The sequence below is a fragment of the Cnephaeus nilssonii genome (assembly GCF_951640355.1).
Source record: "Cnephaeus nilssonii genome assembly, chromosome: 5".
Taxonomy (NCBI): Eukaryota; Metazoa; Chordata; class Mammalia; order Chiroptera; family Vespertilionidae; genus Cnephaeus; species Cnephaeus nilssonii.
In genome coordinates this window covers 27,888,735-27,909,690 of record NC_137076.1, presented here as the reverse complement: position 1 = coordinate 27,909,690, position 20,956 = coordinate 27,888,735, and the positions used below count along the sequence as shown (strand labels likewise).

General features: G+C 50.6%; 1 protein-coding gene across 1 annotated transcript; it reads right to left on the bottom strand.

Moving 5' to 3' along the window:
* Positions 1-9,200: 9,200 nt before the first annotated feature.
* Positions 9,201-20,420, bottom strand: KHSRP (KH-type splicing regulatory protein). Its single transcript, XM_079771438.1, has 19 exons — positions 20,072-20,420; positions 18,379-18,475; positions 17,740-17,778; positions 17,363-17,402; positions 16,413-16,462; positions 16,053-16,124; positions 15,218-15,275; positions 14,778-14,952; positions 14,485-14,583; positions 14,011-14,109; positions 13,785-13,887; positions 13,027-13,127; positions 12,791-12,935; positions 12,550-12,710; positions 12,361-12,470; positions 11,961-12,049; positions 11,664-11,864; positions 11,483-11,560; positions 9,201-11,207 (listed from the first exon to the last, which is right to left on the bottom strand). Exons 1-19 carry the CDS (start codon positions 20,303-20,305, stop codon positions 10,930-10,932), a joined length of 2,229 nt encoding a protein of 742 aa, XP_079627564.1. The 5' UTR covers positions 20,306-20,420; the 3' UTR covers positions 9,201-10,929.
* Between the last annotated feature and the right edge of the window lie 536 nt (positions 20,421-20,956).

The window sequence follows — 20,956 nt, the reverse complement described above, 5'->3', positions numbered from 1 at the left end:
GTTGAGACGAGCCGGAAGAGGTCAGGGCCAGAGCTGAGATGGGGCGCGATCACCCCCCAGGCCCCTGGCAGGACGGGTCTGTCCTAGTCCAAGCTGCCCCCGATGGGCAGACCCCTGAGGCCCCAGGAGAACGGTAACATCGTGGGGGTGGCAGGCTTACTGGGGGAAGGGAAGGAGGCTATGGAGGGCAGGAGGGAGGTGCAGGTACCCCACCACACTTGATCAGGTGTGCACACGCTCCTCGCACACAACACAGTAGTAACACAACTGAGCATGCTCACAGATCAGCCATTCGTTAGTCCACTTGAGCATCTGCTGTGCCGGGTTCAGGGCGGTCCACCGTAACTGAGTCAAACCAGCTCCCTGTCCTCTGGGAGATCACAGTGTAGTCGAGGAGACCGTCTTAGAAAAACGGTGCCTACAACTCAGGAGATGTCACAGAAAAAGCAGAACGGGCTCTGGAGGCTTAGAGAAGAGGGGAGGTTTAAGCTGGGCCTTTCGGGTTGCTTAGGAGTTGGCCAAGCAAAGGCAGAGGGAAAGCAGGACACTAAAATTGCATCATAAACTACAACACCCCATAGGCTCCTCACTCATAGCTGTTATGTCAGGAACTGTAAACTACTAGAAATATAGGGACAAGTGAGACAGGTATAGTCCTTGCCCTCATGGTGTACACTGGCTGGGAAGCAAAAAAAGAAAAAACAAAGTCATCACTGATCATTGCTGTGGAAATTGCGTTCCAACACAGGGATGAGTGGGTTTCGACCTGAAAGCGCTGACGCAGGGATTTCCCAGATGGAGGGAACAGGAATGGGGGGAATGAGCTTGGCAGTTTAAGGGACAGAAAGGAAACCAGCAGGCTAGACAAGAGTGAAGGAAGGGGAGGGTGATATGGGATGAGTCTGGGGGATGGACAAGTCCCTTCCCCCTATCTGAGCCACAGTTTCCTCAACTGTAAAATGGGATGATAGAGTTATTATGACGCTTTAAGGAGATGCTGCATGCAAGGGGCCTAACCGGCTCTGGTTCACATCCTTATCCACAGAATCCACAGCAGCAGTAATGCATGCTATGCCTGGATACACCACTGGGCCTGAATACCCACCCTCAGATGTCATCCTAGGACAAAAGCGGGTTTGCCACCAGACCTGTGTCTGGTATCAGCCCAAGGACATGCACTGAGCTGTGGATACAGCTCTACAGGCACCAGCTACTCTCCCTCTGTCTTTCTGGGCACCACAGACATCCTCAAGTCTCCCCATCTTTGTGATGGGTGGCCCAGGCTGTGACAAAGGGACGCAGTGCAAAAACATGGTGACTGCCCAGCCAGTGTGGCTCAGTGGTTGAGAGTCGACCCATGAATCAAGAGGTCACTGGTTCAGTTCTCGGTCTTGCCGCACATGCCAGGATTGTGGGCTCGATCCCCATTAGGGGCATGCAGGAGACAGCCAACAATGTTTCTCTCATCAATGTGTCTCTCTCTTTCCCTTTCTCTTTAAAAATCAATAAAAACTTTTTAAAAAAATAACATGGCAACTAATTATGGGTTCTGCCACGTGGGGCTGGACCAGCTGCTGCGGCAGGAGACTCAAGGCAGCACCTAGCAGGTATGCTGCAGGGGCTCCTGGTGCCCAGGGTGCGAGTTCATGTGTGCAGGGGTAAAGGGAAGAAGAGGATACACTGAGACAAACTTCTGGAAAAGGCCCTGTGGGAGCTCCCCACCTCAGCGCTGTTTTGTTGCCCTGAGCCTCTGTGTCCTCATCTGTAAAAGGGGAGAGCAGCTGGACCTTCAGCAACAGTGTGGTGAGGGTTAGATGTCATCATTCTTTTTTTTTTTTTAATCCTCACCCAAGGACATGATTTATTGTTTTTTAAATATGCATATATTTAAATATATATTTTTTATTTCAGAAAGGGAGAGGGAGAGATAGAAATATCAATGATGAGGGAGAATCATTGATCGGCTGCCTCCTGCACACCCCCTACTGGGGATCAAGCCTGCAACCCAGGCATGAGCCCTGGACTGGAATCAAACCCAGGACCCTTCAGTCCGCAGGCTGATGCTCTATCCACTGAGCCAAACCAGCTAGGGCCCACCTTCTTTTTAAAAAATTTTTATCTATTGATTCTAGAGAGAGAGAGGAAGGGAGAGAAAGAAATAGTGATTTGTTGTTCTACTTATTTATGAATTCATTGGTTGATACTTGTATGTGCCCTGACCAGGGATCAAACCCACAACCTTGGTGTATAGGGGATGATGCTCTAATCAACTGAGCTACCTGACCAGGGCTGTTTTGATCAGGATTCAAGTAAGGTTTACCCACTGCAACTGGTTGCTATGTCTCTGACATGCTTTTTCATCTATGGGTGCTCCTTCTGTTGCTTTTGTTTCCTTGCAATTTTATTTATGGAAGAAGCCGGTTTTCTGGTTCTTTTTATTTGGCACAGTGTGGATTTTGATGATTGCAAAGTCATTTTTTTCCTACCACGTTCTTCTCTATATTTCCTATAAGTTGGTAGTGTGTCTAGACTCTGGTTCAGGACTCAGATTGTTTTTCAAGAGTACTTCATTGGCATCGATGTGAACTTGTAGCAGATGGTGTGCATGCTTAGCTGTCTCTTTGCCATAGTTGGTTTCTTGTTTAAATGCATTAAGAGGAGTCAGGTCCCTGAATGTTCACTGGGCCGCAGGAGGTGGACTTGAGAAAGTGGGGGAAACAGAGTGTATTGTGCTTGCAGAGTTCTTTTTCTTTTTCTTCTTTTTTAGAACAATAAACACCTTTATTGCATGAGCTAAGATAGGAGGGAGGGGAATTCACTTGCCTTTCTGGGCCTTGATTTTCCTCAGCTAGAACTCCAGCCCCTTGCCCTCCGCGCATAGCCCCCTGCCTGACCACTCCGGCCTGGTCTTGAAGCGAAGCACACAAGCTCACCCTGCTGGAGCTGCTCCTCGAGGAGACTGCTGATTTTGGCATTCATTGCCTTTTCATCCTCTTTCTTTTGAATTTTCTTTGTTTTTTTTGTTTAAAATCGCTTCCTCCTCAGGAGCCTAAAGCCTAGTCCCTTTCTTGCGGCTCGGGTGCAGTGCACAGTGGGACTTGTACCACTGTCGGTCTGGTCCGCTAGCAATGAGCATGAATGAGGCAGCTCTTTATCAGGATCTTGGTGGGGACCAGTTTGTTGTTGGATGCATTGTAGACAACATCAATAATCCTTACGTGGTGGGTACAACACTTGGTGCCCTAGAAGTTGCCCGCGTCCGGCCTCAGGCACAGTACTTCTTGCTGCCTCCCCGCATGCGGACTATGTGTATGCGACAGGCGCCAGCTCCTATTTTCCCTTCTTGTGGGGGGCTTTCTCTTGCCCCCGCCTTGCAGTGCTTGTACCAGTTGTTATGGGAGATGCCCCTGGCTTGGGACCAGCAGGAAAGTTCTTTTTCTGTCCAATTCTGCCACCCCGGGCTGTGATCCTCTCTCCCTCAACCGTCTGCTTCCTCCCCTATTTACTGGTACATGAATCAGTGAGTTTGGTGTAGAGCAATGTGGTTATTTCAGCAGGCTCCTTCTTGCCTGTTTGCCACACTCTTAGTAGGGGGTCTGTCTTGACCTGAATTGTGCCGCCCAATCCTATGTTGAGGTCCTAACCTCTACCACCTCAGAATGTGACTGTATTTTCTTTTTAATATATTTTATTGATTTTTTACAGAGAGGAAGGGAGGGGGAGAGTTAGAAACACTGATGAGAGAGAAACATCGATCAGCTGCCTTCTGCACACCCCCTACTGGGGATGTGCCTGCAACCAAGGTACATGCCCTTGACCGGAATCGAACCTGGGACCTCTCAGTCCGCAGGCCGACGCTCTATCCACTGAGCCAAACCGGTTTCAGCAGAATGTGACTGTATTTGGAGACAGCGTCTTTAAAGAGGTGGTTAAGTTCAAATTAAGTCATTTAGGTGGTGGCTAATCCAATCTGACTTGTGCCCTTATAAGAAGAAATCAGGACATAAGACACACACAGAGGAAAGACCACTAAGGACACAGGGAGAATACAGCATCTACAGGCCAAGGAGAGAGGCTTGGGGGAAACTGACCCTGCTGACACCTTGATTTTGGACTTGCAGAACTTCAGAACTATGAGAAAATATAATTTCTGTTGTTTGAATCACCCAATCTTTGCTATTTGGTTCTGGCATCACTAAACAATCCATAGCCTCAGATAGAGACCATTGTAAAATTCCCATCAATATCTTCTTTCATAGTTTTGTTTTGTTTTGTTTTAGCTTAAATAAAATCTTTAGCCCTAACCGGTTTTGCTCAGTGGATAGAGCGTCGGCCTGTGGACTCAAGGGTCCCAGGTTCGATTCCGGTTAAGGGCATGTACCTTGGTTGCAGGCACATCCCCAGTAGGGGGTGTGCAGGAGGCAGCTGATCGATGTTTCTCTCTCATCGATGTTTCTAACTCTCTATCTCTTTCCCTTCCTCTCTGAAATATATTTTTAAAAATCTTTATTGTTGAGAGCATTACAGATGTCCCTCTCCCCCCTCCTCCCCCCAGTGCCCCCTTCTACTCGGTTCCCACTCCACCCCAGGCCTTTATCACCTTATTGTCTATGTCCATAAATAATGCATACATGCAGATAAGATCTTTGGTTAATCTCTTCCCACTCCCTCACCCCCACTTCCCTCTGAGATTCTTCAGTCTGTTCCATGTTTCCATGACTCTGATTCTATTTTATTCACCAGTTTATTTTGTTCATTACATTTCTTGTTCATAGGTATGTATTTATTGCAATTTTATTGTTCATATATATATTTTTTCTTCTTCCTCTTCTTAAAGAATACCCTTTAACATTTCATGTAATACTGGTTTGGTGGTGATGAACTCCTTTAGCTTTTTCTTGTCTGTGAAGCTCTTTATGTAACCTTCAATTCTAAATGATAGCTTTGCTGCCCTAGCTGGTTTGGCTCAGTGGATAGAATGTCGGCCTGTGGACTGAAGGATCCTGGGTTCAATTCCCATCAAGGGCACATGCCCAGGTTGTGGGCTCAATCCCCAGTAGGGAGTGTGCAGGAGGCAGTCGATCAATGATTCTCTGTCATCATTGATGTTTTTATCTCTCTTGCCCTCTCCTTTCCTCTCTGAAATAAATAAAAATATTATAAATAAATAAATAAATAAATAAATAAATAAATAAATAATAGCTTTGCTGGGTAGAATAATCTCAGTTGTAGGTCCTTGCTATTCATCACTTTGAATATTTCTTGCCACTCCCTTCTGGCTTACAAAGTTTCTGTTGAGAAATCAGCTGGCAGTCATATGGGCACTCCCTTCTAGGTAACTAACTGCTTTTCTCTTGCTGCTTTTAAGATTCTCTCTTTATGTTTAACCCTTGGCGTTTTAATTATGATGTCTTGGTGTGTGCCTCTTTGGGTTCCTGTTGTTTGGGACTCTCTGTGCTTCCTGGACTTGTAAGTTTATTTCTTTTACCAGGTAGGGAAAGTTTTCTGTCATTATTTCTTGAAGTAGGTTTTCAATATTTTAGACTCCGTCTTCTCCTTCCAGCACCCTCATGATGAGAATGTTGGTATGCTTGAAGTTGTCCCAGAGGCCCCTTACACTATCTTCATATTTTTTGGATTCTTTTTTCTTTTTGCTCTTCTGATTGGATGTTTTTTGCTTCCTTGTATTCCAAATCGTTGATTTGATTCTCAGCACCCTCTACTTTACTGTTGAATCCCTGTAAATTATTCTTTATTTCAGTTAGTGTAGGCTTAATTTCTGACTGGTCTTTTTTCATGTTTTTGACATTCCCACTGAGATCCTTGAAAGTCTCACTAAGTCCCATGAGTAACTCTATAACCATGGTTTTGAACTCTGTGTCCAGTAGTTTGCTTACTTCCATTTCTTTCATTTATGACACGTTTCTTTACCTCCCCATTTTGGCTGCTTCCCTGTGTTTGTTTCTCTGTATTAGGTAGAGCTGCCACATCTCCTGGAATTGGTAAAGTGGCCTGTATAGTAGGTTTCCTCTAGGGCCCAGTGGTTCAGCCTCCCCAGTCACCTGAGCTGGGCACTGTAGGTGTACCCCTGTGTGGGCTGTGTGCAGTTTTGTAGTTGAGCCGTGATTGCTGTTGGTGTTCCTGGGAGGAATTGGCCTCCAGGCCAATTGGCTGTGAGGACTAGCTGCGACTACAGTGGGAGAGCTGCTGTGCAGGAAACACTCCTGTGGAGTAGGACTTGCTTCAGTGGGGCTTTGGTGCTCCCTGAGTCTTCCCCTTGGGTGTGTTGCTTGTGGATAAATAGACTTGTAATCTAGTATGGTCTGAAGCTGTCCACCGGGTGCCCTGGCTCTGGGGCCTCCAGGGAGGCGCAAAGTCAGCCACTGCCTGGGGCCACTCAGCAGAACCTACAGAGATATCTGCAGATGCCTGCTATTTGTATTGGGTTTGGAAGTGCCCAGGTGAGGCTCAGTTGTGAGGCAAGGCATGCTGGTGCTAGTGCCAGGTCTTGGGCCTTTTATTGATCGGTTTGGAGTATGCTGACATCAACTGCAGCTTGTTTGAGAGATTTTAGCGAAGTCTAAAGCCTGAGCTAGGACAAGCCATTCATATGAAAAAGCTGCTGCAAACAGCTTGGGTGGGGCTGCAAATTGGATGGGGTAGTGTCTCAGGGAATTATCAGGGCAGAACAGTGTAAACCAGGCTGATGAAGACTCAGATATGGCTGCTAGTCAGCCCTGTCACAGGGGAGGTCCCAGCATAGGAACAATGACCGCTGTGAGCACCCCTGTCTGGGAGAAAGCCATCCCCGAGTTCCTGCCCAATCCAGTTCCTCTTCATATGTGTCTGTGACTCCCAAAGCTGCCTGGCGCTGGAGTTCAGAGGGTTTGAGTCTGAGTAAGTTTGTGCGCCGGCCCTGTAAGAGGAACACTTGGATCTCCAGCAGCCTCCATGCCACTCAGCCATAATCCCTGCTGATTTTACAGCACGAAGTTATGGGGACTTCTCTTCCCCATTCTGGAACCCTGGATTGGGGGTCTGGTGTGGGGCTTGGACCCCTTCCTCCTCATGGGAGGCCTCTGCAGGGACAGTCTCCCTCCCCAATAAAAAAATGGCACACGTGGGTGTCGAACCAGCCCATTCCGTGCCTCTGCCCCTCCTACTAGTCTCAGTGTGCTTTCTTTTTTACTTCTCTAGTTGTAGGACTTCCATTCAGTCAGCTTTCAGGCAGTTCTGAATGATGGTTGTTCTGTATCTTAGTTGTAATTTTGATGTGGTTGTAGGAGGTGGTGAGTACAGGCATTTACCTACCCTGCCATCTTGGTTCTCCTCCAGTATTGTTGTTGTTGTTTTTTGAAACCTGTGATTGCGTAAACACACTCTAGCTGTTTGCCAAAGCCAATTCTCAAAGTGACCCACACAATTCCTGTACTTTGCATTGTTATGAAAACAGGGACCTTTGGTGATGTTTCCATCACTGACTGAGGTAGGAATACGCGATGAGGCCAAAGGAAGGGACAGCAATGCCTATGGAACTAGCTGTGACCAAGGATGGGATGGGAGGCCTGGTGGGTGGGTGATTCCTCACACCTCCTTCCCTATGTCCTATTTGAAGGGACAGCATCTCCGTATAGCTTGTGTGGCTGAGTGACCAGCCAGAACATGAAATCTTGTTTTAACCCAGCCTTCCTGACCCATTTCCCTCACTAGTCCTAGGACGGCCCCTTCTGATTCTTTTCATTGGAAAATAAAACAAAGGGTTGGCCCTAGCTGGTTTGTCTCAGTGGCTCAAGCATCAGCCTGTGGACTGAAGGGTCCTGGATTCTAATCCGGTCAGGGGAACACATGCCTGGGTTGCAGGCTTGATCACCAGTAGGGGGTGTGCAGGAGGCAGCCGATCAATGATTCTCTCATCATTGATGTTTCTGTCTCCCTCTCCCTTCCTCTCTGAAATCAATAGATATATTTAATAAAAAAAAAAGAGGCCTGTAAAATTGTTTTGCCCTTGTCTATGGGGTGGAGGGCAATAGTGCAGCTGTGACTTAGAACTGACTCCTTTTCTCCCACTCCTCTAGACCTTGACAAAAGCTACAGAAAACTTTGCTAAGCGCTGCTGCCATTGCAAGCCTGTAGTGAGATGGCAGGGGGTTGGAGGCTGATTCTCCCTCATCCTAGTACCAGCACAGGGCTAAGGGAGTGCAGTGTGCAAGGCGAGCCCAGGGTTCTAATCTAACCTGTCCATGTGACCCTAGAGCAATAGCATCTCTCTTCTGGCCCTCTGTGCTACAAGGTGGGCTTTGTGGAGGCCATCGACTCCTACAGGGACTAGTTCCTAACAAATGTGGAAGGTCACAGGGCTGTGAGTGGTCCCACCTAGAGGCAGCACTGTTGCTGGCCTCTGCTTGGTATTGCCACTTAAGCCTCTGGACCCAGGCAATCAGATTCAGAAGGTGAGACCTGATAATTTTAAGTTAACAGTCAACCATAAATCCAAATGGAACACTCCTGCTATACCGTGTGCAAGATGACTGTCCCTGGACCAGACAGGTCAAGTAGCGCCTTAATTTACTCTCCCATCTCCTGTCATCCTTGGGAGGCCATGGCCTGCCACCAAGCACTCGAATTGGTGCAATTTCCATAGACAGAATAGGTTTCCACCTCGGTTCTCTAATGAGAGCACATGTACCAAGGCCAGGCTGATTCTGGTGAGGCAGGCCGCATCCATGGGAACGCAAGCCCCTGGGGATCATCCTGGTGCTTTGCTACCCAAGTTCCCAGAGGAAAGAACAGGGTGCACCCACAGGGATGTGGCCTTTTCCTCCCAAAACAAAATCAGAGGGTAGAGTTTTTGGGTGGGGCTAGTACCCCACTCTCATTAGCCAAGCCTTGTTCCTCTAAAAAACACAACTGCGGCCAGCACATTTTTAGACAAAAAGCACTTTATTTAACAAAAAAGAAAAAGAAAAAAATGGGGGTAGGGGAAGAAAAGTTATAGGAAAGTACAACGTGCCTGCTGAAACTATTTTATATTTGTTTTCTTAAAAAAAAAAACCAACAAAAAAAACACAACACAAAGCTTGTGATTTCCAATCACCGTTATCAGGCTTTACAACATCTATAAAGAACAAACATCTGCTTCAAAATTCTATGGGGGCAGGTGGGGAACAGAGAAAGAGAGACGGCACCCAGCAGACATGGGGAAGTTTTGTTATCATTTATTTGTGAAGTTAAAAACGAGCGATAAAAAGTAAAAACTGCCATACAATTTTTTTTTTGTTTTGTTTTGTTCTCAATTTGTTTTCAGTTTCAATGTCCTCTTGAACAGATGAAACATGACAGACCAGTCCTGGGAGAAGGAACGCGGGAGGGGAGGGCTGCGAGAAGCGAGCTAGGGCAGGAGGAGGAGCGAGAGGAGCAGAGGCTGAGGGGCTCGACTGATGTAGGGCAGGGTGTGTGTGTGTGTGGGGTTCCCTGCAATATCAATACCTGGTCCAAGGAATGTTCCAACTCTAACTAAAAAAAAAAAAAAAAAGCAAGAGTGACTTTTTTTCCTTTTTATAAGTTTATTTTAAAAACATGAAGAGGGCCAAGGGTGGCAGGGGAGAAAATAAGTTGTTTTCCTGGAAAGAAGCAGTTTTAGGGAAGACTGGGGGTGGGATATAGAGATTTTTATATATATATATAATTTTATAGGTTTTGTTTCACTTATTGTGTTTCTTATTAAAAAAATTTTTTTTTGGCAGAGATTTAATTCTCGCTATCTTCTATGGCTGGCTCAACATGAAGGATCCCAATTTTGAAAGAAAAAGAAAGGATGTGAGACACAGAATGAGCGAGAGAGTGAGAGCCAGGCATGATCTCCAAGCCACTCACAGAGAGGGCTCCCCTGCACCCCGCCCCCATGTCAGCCATCGCTCTCTCGCCTAACAAATGGAGGGGAAAAAAAAAGAAAAAAAAAAAACACACCAAAAAATAAGCCCCAAACAAAACAAATAATAAAAGAATTTTCACAGATGAAGTAGTTCACATTCATTCGATTCATTGAGCCTGCGGAGAGGGAAGAGATAGGAATTGGTCACTACGGGGAGGGGCAGGCAGAGGCGGAAGACGGGGATAGTAAGGAGGGGGCCAGGAAGCCCCTCTCCCAAGCCAGTGGCTAGCAGGATGTGTCTGTAACTGTCTCTAGTCAAGTGCTCCAGGGACTCAGCTGAAGTTAGACTGGCTCCTTGATGGAGGAGGAGAAAGAGCGACACAAAGGCAAGAAGGAGAGAAGCAGGGGCCGCGGGAGAAAGAGAAGCAAAGTCAGGGTCTGCAAAGGAGAAGGTGGTGGGTGGCTCCCGGCGCATCACAACATGAACAATCTCAGAGATCACGGTGTCCCCACAACACCCCTGTGAGGTAGGTTGGAACGTGGCAGCGATCATCATGCCCACTTCACAGACAAGACCGGGACACAGACACGGGCGTGAGAGCAGAGGCCGAGCCCAGGGGGGCCGATCCCCTTTGCAGGCTCCCTGCGTCCCTGCTGGAGCCAGGGCCACCCCACACTGGGGCTGCCTGCAAACAGTCACTTGGACACCGTCGGGGAGAAGATCGTGGGTTTAAAAACAAAAAGAACAAAAGCCAAAAAAGTAATGCAGAAGGGAAAAATATCCATTTTCTTCCCAAGTGGCCAGATTTTGAGTTAGCAGCCAGGATGGTGACCAAAGTGCATTGCCCGGGCTGCCCCACCCCCAGGACTACCCACCAGTTCAACAGTTCCACCTTTTATCTGTCTCGCACTCTCCCCCAGCATCACGACAGCATTACACAGGAACAAGCGAGCCGACGGAGGGAGGCCTCTTCTTTAACCTCTGGACCCAGCGCACACTTCCCCTGGCTCATGGGGACTCCCGGAGACCTCCAGCCACACGGCCCCCGCTGCAGGCATCAAGGACACACCCCGCAGGGGAAGGGATTTCCGGCGCTACCCACTAAGGCAGGATGGACGGTGGCTGGGGGTTGGAAGGAAAAAGGAGGAGGAGGAGGGTGGCAATTCCCACTTGCCTGCTGCTGTCCCTGCTGTGTGGGTGGAGGCTGGGGGCCACCAGGACCTGGGGTCTGTCCGTAGTAAGCGGCTTGCTGTCGGTAGTATTCAGCCCAGGCGGCACTATAGTCTGGCTGGGAGCCTGGGGGAGCTCCTGGACCCCCTCCAGTGGCCACTTGAGCTGTCGGGGAGAAGAGGGTGAGTGTGGCTGGGCAAGAGAGTGGACCTGGCCCTGCCTTGCCTCAGGCCCCACCAGTTCAGCCTGCTTTAAAAAAAAAATTATGTTGAAGTACAACTTATATACAATGTTATATTAGTTCCAAGTGTATAAGTGATTCGCCATTTAAATTCCTTAGGATGTGATCAGCATACTAAGTCATGGTACAAATTCATAACAATGACTACATTCCCTATACTGTACTTGCATCACTGTGACTCTTTTTTTGTGTAACTCACCCTGCTTCTTGTAGTACTCCTCCCAGGCCTTTGTGTAGTCCTGCTGTGGGGGAGCTCCAGGCTGCTGCGGCTGCTGGCCTGCAGGAGGCGGGCACCAAGGTCAGAAGACAGCAAGGGGACCAAGCTGCCCTCTTCTGCCCCTCTGGCTGATCTGAGCCCATGCAGCAGCCCACACACTCACCAATCTTTTTGTAATACTCTTCCCAGGCCTTAGTGTAGTCTGACTGGCCAGCAGGTGGGGGCTGAGGGGGCTCGCCCTGGGCAGGTGGGGCTGCGGGTGCAGGTGCGGGGCCGGGCACGGGGCCTGGGGGCTGCTGGTAGTAGTGTGAGTAGTAGGCGGCCCAGGCTGCGTTGGGGTCTGCGGCGGCTGCGGCGGCTTTATCTGCAAGAGAAGGGCAGTGCAGGCTGAGGGTTGACACAGAAAGCCAATCCTGGGCCCAAACCCTGCGCTGCCCCTCAAATGGGTAGCCTTACTTACTCGGGTCATGAGGAGCAGGTGGTTGCCACTGGGGGTAGGTGTTGCCCCAACCCTGGGGTGGGTACTGGTGAGGAGGGGGACCCCCGGCACTGTAGGATGAGAAAGACGGGGAACACATGAGCAGGGGCTGCTCCTTTGCAGGGTAGGGATGGGCTAGTAGGAAGAAGGCCCAAGGAAAGATGTGAGACAACTAAATGCATAGGACCCAGGCTATGAAACAAAGTACCCCAAAATTAACATGCATGGGGTGAAGACCAAGGTCAACACCTACTGCATCTTATCATTGCTTCTGAAAGATGAGGATGGACCTTTTGGTGGTAAATGGAAACAGGGCCCGTCAATTTCTTGCCAGCATATTGACAGCCATGCCACAAATCCCAGGCAGCTGAAGAGTACTCACTGAGGGGGAGCCCCTGGTGGCCCCTGATTGAAGGGCCCAGGATTGAAGGGCCCCATGGGGCCGGCAGGGCCTGGTCCTCCTGGGCCTGGTCCAACTGGACAGAGGGGACCCTGGAAGGAGAATGTGACAAGGTCAGTGGGTGGGAGTCAGGAGCCAGGCCTAGGCCCCCAGAGCCCTCCATGAGCCCACCTCAATCTTCTCCTCGATGAGCTGCTTGGCGTGATCAATCTGCTGGGGTGAGCCCCGGATAATAAACAGTTTAAAGTTGGGGTCCCCATTGGGCGGCAATTGCCGGGAGATCTCTACGAAGGCGCCTGTCTGCTGGTTTATGGCTTTCACGTTCTCGCCACCTGCAGGGGACATAGGCAGTGAAGGAAGGGTGGAAGGAAAGAGTGTGTGAGGGACGAAAGGCAAGGAGAGGCCTCCTCACCTCGGCCGATGACTAGCCCACACTTGTGAGTGGGGATGGAGAAGGTCATCTCCCCACCAGGTGGGCCCCAGTTGCCTTGGCCCCTTCCTCGGCCACGACCCCCTGGGGGCATGCCAGGACCCCCTGGAGGACCTGGGGGACCACTCTGCAAGACAGGGAGATGAAGAATAAATGTAGGAAGCCAGGCCCATCCCTCTGCCCCCACCAGCTCGTCCCACCTACTCCATGCCACCTACCCTAAGGCTCTGGAGGAGGTCATTGATAATCCGCGCCGCATGCTCGCATCGGTCTGGGGGCCCCATTATGTGAGCTATCTTCTCGGGACCTGTCCCATCATCTGAGGCCAGCATCCAGAGAGCGGAGACATGATTTAAAAGAGAAGCACAACTCCAAACCACCACACCTTCTCAGGGCAGTACTGTGCCAAGCTAGGTGTCTGAGACATCTCAGACTCAGTGCCGCTCGCCTCACTCCACGTACTCAGGAGTGAGGAAGGAGGCAGGCAGGCCCCATGTCCCCAGAGAAGAAAATTGACCAGCTGGGCAGGGAGGTAGCTGAGGCTTCTTTCTGCAATTAGAACCCCCAGAACTAACGGATGCATTTTATAGAACCAAGAACAACAAATTTCTGAAAAGCAGGAAAGAGGTCCCTTCGCCCCACAGACCTGCCATCAGACTCTCACAGGCTTGGCAGGAGCCCAGAGTTGGGTCAGTGATTTGATCCAGCCCAGAGTGCCCAAGTTACCCAGGCTGCCTTGTCAAGATAGGCTACTGGTGGGCAAGAGGGATGATATATATTTGATAGCCGAGGAAAACACAGAAAGTCTGCCCATCACCAACTCTCTCACAGGACTGTCCCACAGAGGAGAAAGACAAGATCCAGGAGTAAAGAGGCACAGCATGCTAAGCATGGTGCCAAGCTGCCCACAGTGGACACTCAGGTTGATCTTAAGAGGACAGCACTGGCTTACACATCCACACGACTTGGCCCTGACCTTGTTTAAACTGGATCCGCACACCGGCATCATTCTGGATCTTCTTAATCATCTCTCCGCTCCGGCCAATGACCACGCCAACAGAATGCCTAGGCACTGGCACCTGAGGGAGACGCAGAGAGAGGGTCAGCTGAGCTCTGTCCCCACAGCTTTGCTGCCCACTGGACATAAGGAGGCCCTCACCTCCCACATAGCCCTCCATCTCCTGGGGTAAGCCCGCACTCACATCAATGCCGCCGCCAATCCGGGATCCATACTCATTCCGGTCCCCAAAGCCGCCCTGGTCACGCTCCCGGAGGATGTCCATCACCATCTCACAGGCTTGCTGAAAAGACACAGGGCATGGTGCACATGGCAAGCCCTGCTGCCCCACTGCACCCCCAGCCTCCCATAAACCAAGGGGTCACAGACTTAAGCTAAGGACTGACACACAGGTGCTGAGCTCTGTATTTGCCACCCTGAGAGGCAGGCATGGCCAGCAACTCCATTTTCCAGATGAGAAAATGGAGGATCAGTTAGGCCACTTGCTCATGTACAAACCATTGTTGAAGGGAGAATTCAACACAAGAACATGAACCCTGGGATGACTTCAAAGCCAGTGCTTTTGAAAACCTCTCCACTTTTATTCAAATCTCCAGAGAGCCCACCAGCTCTCACTTCTCTAAAACCCACTATCACCACCATTGCAGGGCATACTCACCTGCACTTTGTAAGGATCCCCAATGATCCGAAGGGGCTTGTCAACATTTGTATTCTGGGAACCATCTTGAATTAAAATCATCTTTACTCCAGCACGTTCCTTTAAAACCAATGTCGACTGTCAGTGTACGACTTGCAAATAACTTTCTGGCGACTAATGAATTTGGGGCAGGGTCCATGATCAAAAAGGATAAAAGACTGGGAAAGCAGCTGGGGGTGGGGGTGGTGTGCAGACCAGATACAGAATGGAAACTTTCTTGGGATGGAAGGAACCTTCTGTCTCCACTCCCTCACCTGTAGCTGTTTAATGGTTTCCCCGCCTTTCCCGATGACAAGGCCAGCCTTCCCTGCGGGGATCATAATCTCCTGCACTGTGCCATTCTGGCCCCCGTTGGCGTTATCATGGAACTGTCCTGGGGGGCCCCCACGACCCCGGGAGACGATGTCATCCAGCATCATCTTTGCTTTCCTGGGAAGGGGAAGAATGGGGTGCTGTCACTTGAAAGAGTACTGGCCTGGCAACACCCCTCCCCTCCCCCCCCCCGGCGCCCCAAGCTCAAAGCAAAGAAGGTGACTCCCAACACATGCATTTGACAGATGATGAGGAAGAAAGTACTACGGTCCCTGGGGCTAGGCTGTAAGGACATAGTGTGGGAGTCACCCCCAATTTTCAAAGGGATCAAGAGGACTTCTGCCCACTACCATCACAATGACAGGCCCAGCCAGGCACTTACTGGACAGATTCTGGGGCTCCTGTCAAGGACACACTGCGCTCAGGGAGGCCACCACTGTCTGGAGAGAAGAGGAGATAGGGTCAGTGCCTTTCCAGACCTGCCAATCCTGGAAAGGCTTTTAGTGGAGATGAGAAAACTTCCAGAACAATCACCAGCCACTTTTGCCACCATTCAGCAGCCTGACAAATCAATTTACCCCCCACCCCCCCAAACACCTGGGAGGCTGCCCTATGCAAGGCCAAGGTCAGGAAGCTTCAAGTCCAACAAGGGAGACAGAACTTTTAGGGGAAAAGGTGAGGTAGGAGAGGCAGGTTCTGGAAGGTCCAAACCCTGGGCCATTTTTGCCACCACTAATGATCACATGCACACCCTCTAGTCAACAAACTCCACTCTGCTAGAACAAGGCCTCAGAAGCAGACTCCTACAGAGGAGCAGGCAGAATTGGGATTCAAACCCAGGCCCACCCTCAAAGCTTTTCTTTCTAATGCACCTTCCTTCTTCCCATATACCCTCTGGTTTCTACTAGATGTTTAGTTTAGGTGGCAACTTAACATAATGGTTCACAGCAGACCTGGAATGTGGCACCCTGTGTTCAATTCTAGATCTTCCCCTTCAGCTCTCCCCCCACCCATAAAATGAAAACAAAAGTCACAGCTACACCCTGTGGTGCTCTACACTGGAGATACTTCACTGAGCCTGGCACATAGAAGACTCAATAAATAATATAAACAAATATGTTTCATATCTATCAGTCAAGTTAAAAGTGAAAGGAATACTAAAGTGCAAAGAGCGCAGCCCCTGCATTCATTCTGGCGCAAAACTGGCTCACTCATACCTGGAGAGATCTGGACTTTGCAGCCTGAATCTTGCTGGATTTTATTAATCTGTTCACCTCCTCTGCCAATGACTAGGTGGCGAAGAAAGGAGAAAAGTGAGTTACTTTAAAATGGAATAAAAAAGAAAAAGAAAAGCAGAGCTGACGGAAGGAGCCAGCACCAAGTAAATGAGGTGGTGGTGGGGCCACGTGAATATTCAGAAGGGGCGATGACCGTTCTTCCAGTCCAGAAATAACAGGTTAATAGGGGAAGCCCTTTCAGACCAGAGGGTTCTGGGTTGCCAGGGGCTTCCAGGACACTGTCCCAGGGTGGGGCTGTGGATATAATAGATACCCCAGAGCATAGTGACCCACACTCACTTAGTCCTACCATGCCGTCTGGGACCCTGTACTCCTCTGTCATTGATGTCCTGCAAAGAAACAATGAAGGTCAGTCTCAAATGGGAAAGCAAAGGGTCTCCCTAGAGAAAAGGGCCCCCGATGTTTCTGGCCTCTGACCCTGCTTCCTATGATGGGACCAAGACCTCAAAAGCCTATGCAAAATCTAGCAGCAGGAGGCTGGGCATCTCTCGCCCCACAGCAGGTCACTCCATTTCTTGAGGCCAAGTTTCCCCGCCCGGGCCATGAAAGGCCTGTTCTGAGGCAGAGTGGCCCCTGGACCAGTGCTGTCCCTAACTCAGGGGGAGAATGAGCACCTGGACATTTTTATAGCAATCTGATAAAAGTTGATTTATAACGGTTGACTTTAAAAACAAACAAAGGAATAATTTTGCACCTTTTAAATTTCATTTTCCTAGCAAATCATTTTTATTGTATTTTACAAAAATGCTGGCCCACTAAAAAAATAAAAAGAAATAATGTGGTCTTTCACAAAGGATTCTATGTCAGATTCATTGAAGTCATGGGGTGGGTCGGGGAGGAAATAAGGTAGGGAACCCCCCCCCCCCCCCCACAGGGCTCCATCAGCTCTCAGGGAATAAGCATTTGCAGAGGATGGATGAGAAAACCAGTCTTTTCTAGGAAGACAGATGTGTGTGCTTCTGGAGAGTCCCCACCCCAACAAAGGAAGCACCATGGTGCAGAAATCACCATTCTGCCATTACAGTGAAATGCCACAACCCTCTCCTACCTCCAGCCTTGAAGACAGGTAAGTACAGGGATAAAGGCAGCACCTTCTACCTCTGAGTCCACTCTTTGGTGGACCAGCCCTAAATGGTGCAGGGCTCCCAGAGAGAGTTCTCCCTCAAGACAGTAAGAAAGGCCAGAGACAGCTGACAGACAAACAACATTTTCTCCAAATCACAACTTACCTGGGGGGAGGATGGATGGGTCCAAGTTGAGAACTGATGGCTACAGAGAGAAAATCCAAAGGAAAGATTGGCGTGGCTTCTCTCTGGAACCCAGAACACCATTGACCCCAGGTGCTCCTACCTACATGGGAGTGACTAACACTATTCCAGTCTAAGCCCTCCTGAGCACTGGAGCATCATGGACCCTGCTCACAACAGCACAGGCATTGGGTATTTCCGCCTCGATTTCCGGGGGCTATAGGAACCCCAAAGATCATGAATCCCAGATGAAGAACACTTAGAGCCTCCATAAAGGACAGGTGCGCAGTGCCCCCAGCTCCAAACCTCCTCCTAAGACCCTGAAGTTGCCCTCTGCCCGCATTACCCAACGGACTTACAGTCTCCCTGAGAGGCCAGTTTCTTGCTCTCTGGTTGGTCTGTGAAAGAGAGAGGATGTCAGATGCAGCACCCACCCACTCACCCACAGACTCCTTAAATCTGATGCTGGTGTCACACATCCTGGCAAACTATCCCCCCTTTTGCTACCCACCAAAATCAGAGCAGAGACAGGAGAGACCAATCCCTAAGTCAAGCCAGTCTTCATCAATCCTGTCACCAGCACCAAGAGTAAAAAAGCCCTTATTACAGGGAAGCAATGATAGTAGCATCTGAATCCTTCCAGCTAAGGATCAGACCTGCCTTGGGCAGCAGGGTTCTGGTTGAAAGAACTTGCTGGCCACCCAGGGCCAGTCAAGCTTTACTTATGTGGGGCCTCAATAACAGTACCAGCATTTCCCCAGCCTACCAGAAGGGGAGAAACAATCTTGAGAACTTACAACTTGGACCCAGCCAGTCAATCTGCTCTTCTCTCAGCCACCTGATACCTCAGGATGGTGGCCCAACAAAAAGAATGAACAAAGCTGGGATTGCTGAGGTTTTAAAAGACTGAACAGCAGCAGGCTGCCCTCCCCCCCACTCTGAACCACATTCAAACAAAGGCACCTCACTCTGTATCCTCCTTCCCAGCAAGTAGTTACCTCCATCTTCCAACTGCCTCTTTTGGCCCCCAAAACCAAAATCAGGAGTGCTGTTATTCACTGTTGTAGCAGCGTCGCCTCCAATTTTGGCTGCGATCTAGAAATGAAGTTGTAAGCAGAGAAGTATTAGCACCAAAAAGCAACCTCCGTTGGGCTTAGATCAACTTCTCGGAATCTCTCCTGTTCTCTCGTCTTGCTGTTTGGACTGAGAGTCAGGTTCCCCCTAATTTAGGGAAGAACTTGATGGTTAAGACATTCTAGAAGGAATTTTCACCTAAGGCCTCAGAGTTCAACAGTTAACTCCCTTCCTCCATGGGATTTGGTCCTAAATTGTTTGTGGCCAGACTGTAACCCACACTAACTTGTTCTGGAGGGTAAAAGGAACAGAAGCTCAGTGCCACTGAGGGTCCTCTCAGGTCATCTCCACAATGTAGCCGGGTTCTTCTGGGATGCTGAAGAGTATTATCTCCCTCACCCTCAGAACCTTAGCATTTGTGAAACAAATCTCAGGGAATTTTTTGCTCCAAGGCACCTGAAATCTTCATTTAAGGAAAACAAAAGACCCTTTTGGAGCACATGTTACAATTTAGCCACATGAAGAGCAACTTCAAATAAACCCCTATCCAACAAACCTAACACCAGATTCTGTTTGTGGAAGTATTACAAGTTTTCCAAAGAAACACAAACCAAAAACTAAGTATCTATCTTTTCACTTCTCTACTATTTAACACTTTGAGCCAAAGCTTTTGGGTTGTCCAGATGGGGCCTTAACCCACCCCAACAGACAGCACACAGCACCAACTCCCCCAGTTACAGCTGCTCAATCAAGACAGCTCAGTGGGCCAGCAGATGTAAGTGCACATTAAAACACTGAAGTGAGAAAGCCTCAGAGCACACTGGGCGGAGCAGGGCGGTCACCTAACGGGACCTCCTACCCTGCCCTGGAGGCACCGGAATTACCCGGGGTTGGGGTCTGGCTTCCGGAAAGGGTGGCAAAGTCCTCCCATTCTATGGGCCTCCTCCTCGCCAGGCTCTGGGGAGGTTAGTCCCGCCACAGCATGTGTCACCTCCATGTTGTCATCAAGACTCAAAAAACTGGTTGGGATCCTCCTCTCTTTCTCAAAAAGATACAGACCACGCTTTCAAGCAACCGGAAGATCAAAGAGCCAGCTCCTATGCCCACCCTCCCCAGTTCACTTAAGTGCTTGGCCGCTCGGGCAGCAAAAGGGTCCCCTTTCCATACTCAAGAGGAAGGACTTCTTTTCCCCAAAGTCCCTTCTTCCTGGGGAGCGGGCTGAAACGGGGCTGGGTTGAGGGCAAACAGTTCTGTGCCCTGACGGGGCGGTGGGGGCCAAGTAAGATCAATCCGGGAAGGTGCACCCTTTCCTTCCAGAACAGTGGAGCATGCTTTCGCGTACCCTAAGGCGGGGCAGAGGTATCCCCAGCACTCGGGGGCCCCTGCACACCCAGGGACCGCTTTTGGGACTCCCCCGGACGCCCCTTCCCCCTGCAAGGGTCACCCGTGGGGGACCCCACTCGAGGCGCGTGGGGCGGCCCAGGCCCCAGCTTACTGCTCCACGTGACCCCGCGGCGGCCACGGCGCCCCCTTACTCGCGACCCGGTGCGCGCGCGCACGTGACCCCGCCCCCTCCCCCGCCTGAGCGCGCGCCCCTCAGGCCCGCGGCCTCCTCACCTGGCGGGCCCGCTGCACGGCGTCGGCGAAGGCGTCCTTGCGAATTCCCGGGCCACCCCCGCCTGAGGGCTGCGAAGGGCCCCCGGACGACCCTCCGCCCGGGCCCCCGCCGCCTCGGTCCCCTGCGCCTGGCGGGCCCGGTGGAGGGCCTCCCCCGGCGCCCCCGGATCCCCCGCCCCCGCCGGCGGTCGGCGGCGGCCCGGGCGGGGGTCCTCCCGTGCTGTAGTCCGACATGGCGCGGCGGGGCCGGGCCTGGCGCGGCTGCTGAAGCTGAGGAGGAGGAGGCGGTGGCAGCAGCAGCGGCGGCGGCTCAACGCGGGAACAAGGCCTCGCTCTACACGGCCGCGGAGCACTCTGGGAACCCAGCGGCTGGGAAGACGATGGGGGGGGCTTCCCCCTCCCGCCGCCGTGACGGACGGCAGGACCGGGCCAATAGGAAGTAGCTGCCGCTCCCCGGACACCAATCAAGGGCTCTGTGGTCAAGCGACCAATCGGAGTGGTGCGAAAGGCATTGGGTAGGAGGCGCTATGTGACTGACGGCTCTCGGAGGCAATGCGCTGCTGGCTGCCGGCGCTAGGTTGGCCCAATGAAGCGGAGTTCCAGAATCGCTGGGCGGCTTCAGAACCGATTGACCGCTCGGAAGAGTCAAGCGTACAGGAAGGAGGAGCCTAGCAAATTGATCCTTTGAACACAAGCCAATGAGTACACGCGGAAGGCGGTTCTGGTAAAGATTGGCAGTCAATTTAATCCAATCCCTTACGAGTTCTGGGTGATGCGCTTGGGTTTGGACTGGCTTTTCATGTTAACCATAATCCTTTTCCAGCTTTGACTTCTAAGCCAATGGCTGAGAGACGGGGGCAGGTGTTAGGTGACTGACACCGCTCC